The sequence below is a fragment of the Triticum aestivum genome, chromosome 2B (assembly GCF_018294505.1).
Source record: "Triticum aestivum cultivar Chinese Spring chromosome 2B, IWGSC CS RefSeq v2.1, whole genome shotgun sequence".
In the NCBI taxonomy this organism is placed as follows: Eukaryota; Viridiplantae; Streptophyta; class Magnoliopsida; order Poales; family Poaceae; genus Triticum; species Triticum aestivum.
This window is the reverse complement of record NC_057798.1, coordinates 688,821,290-688,827,394: the sequence shown is the minus strand read 5'-3', so window position 1 is coordinate 688,827,394 and position 6,105 is coordinate 688,821,290. Positions and strand designations below refer to the sequence as shown.

General features: G+C 52.3%; 1 protein-coding gene across 1 annotated transcript; it reads left to right on the top strand.

The window, feature by feature from the left end:
* Positions 1-2,374: 2,374 nt before the first annotated feature.
* Positions 2,375-3,964, top strand: LOC123042095 (LRR receptor-like serine/threonine-protein kinase FLS2). Its single transcript, XM_044464619.1, has one exon. The coding sequence runs from the start codon at positions 2,420-2,422 to the stop codon at positions 3,863-3,865; it is 1,446 nt and encodes a 481-aa protein (XP_044320554.1). The 5' UTR covers positions 2,375-2,419; the 3' UTR covers positions 3,866-3,964.
* The last annotated feature ends 2,141 nt before the right edge of the window (positions 3,965-6,105 follow it).

Below are 6,105 nucleotides of genomic sequence, written 5' to 3'. Positions count from 1 at the left end.
TCTTCTAATGATGTGATCCCGTTAATCAAATGACAACTCTTTTGTCCATGGCTAGGAAACATAACCATCTTTGATAAACGAGCTAGTCAAGTAGAGGCATACTAGTGACACTATGTTTGTCTATGTATTCACATATGTATTATGTTTCCGGTTAATATAATTTTAGCATGAATAATAAACATTTATCATGATATAAGGAAATAAATAATAACTTTATTATTGCCTCTAGGGCATATTTCCTTCACTTCTCCCCGTTGATGATCATCCAACAATGGGTGAGGTTGAAGGGCTTGCCGCCATGTGGGGCCTTGAATGTCTCCAAAGCTTAAAATGTTGAATAGCATGCAACCATATGGGCAAATGTGCATGCAAGCACAACGGAAAACAGATACGAAGAGGGGCGCACGTATACCATATCTTTGAGGCTGAGGCCGCTCACGGGACGTGCTTGGATGCTCTCAAGGGTTGCACAAAACTTGTTCCACTCTTGTTGTATCACCCTCCATCGTTTCGAGAGCGACACCCACCCACGCTTGGTCTCCATTTGGTACGACGCGAACTTCTCGCATTCATAGTACTCATGATGAACACGAAGCCAAAAGGTAGATGCCTTTTGCTCGGCACCGACCTTGGGGTCTTGTCCAATGTCCCTCCAACACTCACAAAGGAGTTTGTCCTCCGACTGCGTGTATGCCTTCGTCTGCTTGCTTTTGCGCTTCTTGTTTGCGTCGGCTTGGTTGGCGAGCTCGTCCTCAAACAAAGGTTCTCTGTCGATGTTCACTTCATCCTCTTCCTCAAGGCCATAGTCCTTTTGGAATTTGAGGTTGAGCAGGAAGGTGCTGCCCATGCCGACCTGGTCTTGCATGAAGGATTCGTCCATGCTAGCTTGATCAAAGGAGGCTGACATGAAGGGCGCTCCGCCGTCTTTGGCTTCGGGTCTTGTCGGGATCGAAGGCAGCCGCGCCTGCACCGTCTGCGAAGGCAGCAGCTCCCGCACCGCCTTCGAAGATGATGTTCTCGATGATAAACGGTTGGCCATCTCGTAGTTACTGGTGGCCGGCATTCTGTCGAACAGATTTCGGGTATTCTTCGCCCCTAGGGAGGATGATCCACCGCCACCGGTGTGGCATTGAGGTCGATAGCGATGGGCGTGGGCGTGGACGGCGCCACCAGGCTCACCTCCGGCGAGCATTCCCCGGAGAAGCGGGAGACTGGCGGATAGATATGGAAGTCGGGAATCGGCTTTGTGGTAGACGCGTGCGGTGACTCTGGCAGTACCACTTGAGAAAATGCCGACGACCCCGTGCTCGCCGCGGCCACGGCGGCGGAGACGAGCCCGTGATGACCAGGGTTTAACCCTAGGTAGAGCAAGGCCTCCCGCGTTGCGGCGATGGCTCAGCCATTGGATTCCTCCTGCTGTGCAACGGTGGAGAGGGCGGCGGCGACCGCACCTTCGAGCTTTGCATCCTACGCATACCTCCGGCCCCTTCTCTTGGCCGACTGCATGGCCTGCTGCTCCGGCGTCAACTGCTTCTTCTTGGGCGGTGTCGCGGCCTTGCGGGCCGCGTGGGGCTTGCCTTTGGCGGAGGCGACGAAGGTGAGGTCGAAGGAGGCGAGGGAGGCGAGGCCGGCGGCGGCGTCAAGGGTCGGGACATCATCCATGGCAAGCGGCCGGAAGCGTGAGCGGGCGGGAGTTTTTTTGGGAAAGTGGGGAGAAATGGTGGTGGTTGTGCCATCGACTGACGGACCAGGGAAGGAGTAGGCGGGTGTCGCGCGTGTTCGTTTCATGTCCACGCCAACGCAAATGAGACCCAAGTTTAGGCCGGAAACAGGTTGGCAGGCGGACAAAAATGTGGACGCGCGTGCGTTTGGGTCAGCGCGTTGTGCCGATTTTTGTGTCCGTTTTAACCTAAGCGAACACACGCGGATGAAATATGTCGGCGCGTTGGAGTTGATCTAAGTCCTTGAGTACATGGACCGAAGTGAACCAGCGAGACAAGTACAAAACCACCGGTGAATTTTACTCCTTTGTAAAGCTCGCTGAAAAGAGCAATTTATCTTCTCCGTGGACCATCATCTGTTATCAATTTTCTCTGCAATTTTACTCCTTTTTAGTGCTCGCTGCAAAGAGAATCTAGTCTGGTCTGAAACCATCATCCATTTTCTGTTATCTATTCTAAGCCATGTCGGCACGGCAAGACTGCCACCTTCTTCTCCCTTTGAATCAAACTTCCCGCCAGATTTAGAGTCAATCTGGTCCCTTTCGTCGCCTGTTGACGCGCCTCGGGTTGACACTCACGCACACAGACGTGGACGGCATGGTCCGATGTTGCTTAAAACCACTCGCGAATTTATTCGATTCAATCACGTAGTATTCACATGAGATTGAAGTCTGCAAGGAACAAAGATCGCACTAGAAATGGTGGCACGTCACACTTGGCTGCTGCCGCCCGTTCTCGCTGTCTGCCTGGCGGCGGCATTGCTCGCGGCGGACGCGTCGGCACCCTTGCACCTCGAGGCGCTGCTGGCGTTCAAGAAGGGCGTCACCGCCGACCCACTGGGCGCGCTGTCCAACTGGACGGCGGGGGCCGGCGACGCCGTCCGCGGCGGGGTGCCGCGGCACTGCAACTGGACTGGCGTCGCCTGCGACGGCGCGGGCCGCGTCACGTCCATCCAGCTGCTCCAGACGCAGCTCCAGGGCGCGCTCACGCCGTTCCTGGGCAACATCTCCACGCTCCAGCTCCTCGACCTCACCGAGAACGGCTTCACCGGCGCCATCCCGCCGCAGCTCGGCCGCCTCGGCGAGCTCCAGCAGCTCATTCTCACCGAGAACAGCTTCGCCGGCGGCATCCCCCGGGAGCTCGGCGACCTGGGGAACCTGCAGCTCCTCGACCTCACCACCAACACGCTCACCGGAGTCATCCCCAGCAGCCTCTGCAACTGTTCGGCTATGTGGGCGCTCGGCCTGGGCATCAACAACCTCACCGGCCAACTCCCCGCTTGCATCGGCGACCTCGACAAACTCCAGATATTCTCGGCCTTTATAAACAATCTCGACGGCGAGCTTCCGCCGTCATTCGCCAAGCTCACACAGATGAAGTCGCTGGACCTCAGCACCAACAAGCTGTCCGGCTCGATCCCGCCGGAGATCGGGAACTTCTCGCACCTCTGGATTCTTCAGCTGTTGGAAAACCGCTTCTCCGGACCAATCCCGTCGGCGCTTGGCCGCTGCAAGAACCTCACCTTGCTCAACATATACAGCAACCGTTTCACCGGGGCCATCCCCCGCGAGCTCGGGGAGCTCGTCAACCTGGAGGCGCTGCGGTTGTACGACAACGCGCTGTCGTCCGAGATCCCGAGCTCGCTGGGGCGGTGCACGAAGCTATTATCGCTTGGGCTGTCCATGAACCAGCTGACCGGCTCGATCCCGCCGGAGCTCGGCGAGCTCCGGTCGCTCCAGACGCTGACGCTCCATGATAACCGGCTCACCGGCACGGTTCCGTTGTCTCTGACGAATCTTGTCAACCTGACATACCTGTCGCTCAGCAACAACTCCCTGTCTGGCCCGCTGCCGGAGAACATCGGGGCGCTCCGGAATCTCGGGAAGCTCATCATCCACAGCAACTCGCTCTCCGGCCCAATTCCGGCGAGCATAACCAACTGCACGTTGCTGTCCAACGCGAGCATGTCATCAAACGAGTTGACAGGGCACCTGCCTGCGGGGCTTGGCCAGCTACAGGGCCTCGTGTTCTTTTCAGTGGGCAACAACTCGCTGAACGGAAGCATACCGAAGGACCTGCTCGACTGCGTGAACCTCCGCACTCTGGTCCTAGCAAGCAACAACTTCACCGGTGGGCTGTGGTAGAAGTACATATTTTATGTTTTATTTGTGGAAAAACTTGCGATCTATTTTCTGTCATGGCGGTACAAGGAACACCAAAATAATCAAAATTTCATTTAGGCCTACGCGAGGCGAAGACGTGCGACCGTCAACCCCCCCCCCCCCACACACACACACCACACACACGAGAGCTGGAAAAAACTTTATGCAGTAGACAGTCGGAAATTCGTCATGGTAAGACCCCGTAGGACCGACGCACCAGAACAATAATCACCGTCGATGAAGCGAAGCATATGTCAGAAGAATCTAACCAAAAGACACATGAACGAAGACTGGGTCCGCGGGAATCCGCCCAAGATCAACGCCGCCTGAATCCCATGAGATTCGTCGGAGATATACCTCCGTACGTCCTCAGACGACAACATCGTCGAGACGTTCCTAGTATTTGTGTTAGAATTAGAGATAGGTCGGCATTCTTATGAAAAAAAATAAGAAATGACTTCCTTCATTTTACTAGATTTTAAAAGGTATAGATGGAATATCTAAGATATTTATTGCTTGTCTTGTATTGGAATTAATTTTATACTTTCACAAGGTATTATTGTCTCTAGAATCTAGACCAACTTCGCTAGATTTTAGGTCCACTCACCATTTTCGCAGGCCGCCACTCCTAAGATGGTTAATTTCCACTTCTCGGAGACGCGACATCGATCGAGACAGACCTCCATACAAGTGGTGCCTAATAAAATTCCTTCCATCATTAAGGCCCTAGCGATGACGTACGAATTATGCCGACGCCAACACTACTTTAAAAAAAGATAGTGCTGGTATTGACTGAAAATGGCGTGCCACAAAAAATTATGGCTAGCCATTTCTCCACTAGTGAGGGCTACACCCAGACCGGCACGCAGCAGACCGGCATGGGCACACAGAAGTAGGATCGGGCTACCGGACAGGCGGAGGAGGATATGGAGGAGGGTGAGGACGATGAAGATGATGATCTAGATGATTTTGCAAGTGATCCAAAGAAGAAGGGTAGAGGAGAAAGATTCAACATACGGGAGGACGAGCTCTTGCTCGTTGCATGGTTGGCCACTAGCCTCGATCCGATTCATGGCACAGAGGAGAAGGGCTCAATTTTGGGGACATTCCCACATGATTCCATGAACACAAACATTTCGCGCGCTACTCCAACGTGGTCATCTGCAACCGTGAACCTAAGTCCCTCAACCGTTGATGATACACAATCCAAGAGGCCATGTCGAAGTATTGCGGCAACTTGGCGCATCTCATCGCACGGTGCCTAGTGGTGCCCAAATGACCGAGCAAGTAAGTTCATTTGGCCGTATATGCAATGTTTTTTAGCTGGATATGCATAGTTTTGTTGATCATTGATCGGGTATGCATAGTTTAGTTCATCACTAGCCGCATATGCACAGTTTAGTTGATCACTAGCCGGATATGCATGGTTTTGTTGATCACTTGCCGGATATGCATAGTTTTGTAGCTGGATTTGCACAGCTTTGTAGCCGGACATGCCTAGTTTTGTTTATCATTGATCGTATATGCACAGTTTTGTAGTCGGATATGCTTTGTTTTGTTGACCATTGGCCAGATATGCACACTTTTGTCACTGGATATAAATAATTTTGTTGATCATTGGCCGGATATGCATAGTTTTATTGACAATGTTTTATTTTGTAGCCTTCTCGTGTGTGTATGGTCTTCAAGAAGTTGGGGAGGAAAAACTTCACCATCATGCATTGTTGGTAGAAGTTGAATAGCCAACCGAAGTGGACCTAATCATAGCCAAAACTGCCGCGCAAGCCAGCAAGGAAGAATCTGGTGACCCAACCGACCCAACAAAAGAACCACCGAAGAAGGTTAGAAGGGGGTTTCAAAGAAAGAAGTGGGAGGAGGAGAGGGCTAAGAAAGAAGGTGCGGCGGTCAAGATGACGGAGAGGTTCGAGGACATCTTGTCCAAGAAGGAGGAGGCATACGTGAAGCTGAAATGGCTAGTTATCGACTAGAGGGAGGGTGAATAGGCAATTTTTATGAAAGTCTTCAAAACATGGGAGTTTCGAAAACAGACAATATGAACAACACTATTCTAATGCAGCGGAAGGTAGACTACACTAGACAAGCCATAGTCAAGTATTCAATGGAGTGAAAGCATAAAGACTAATAGCAGCTAGGTAGTAAAGATCAGGATGGAAGATAGTACGAAGCCAATCAGAACAGGTAGTCACACAATGAAGTCAAAC

Excerpts from the sequence above, each read along its gene's own strand:
- LOC123042095 (XM_044464619.1), top strand. The coding sequence starts at position 2,420 with ATGGTGGCACGTCACACTTGGCTGCTGCCGCCCGTTCTCGCTGTCTGC.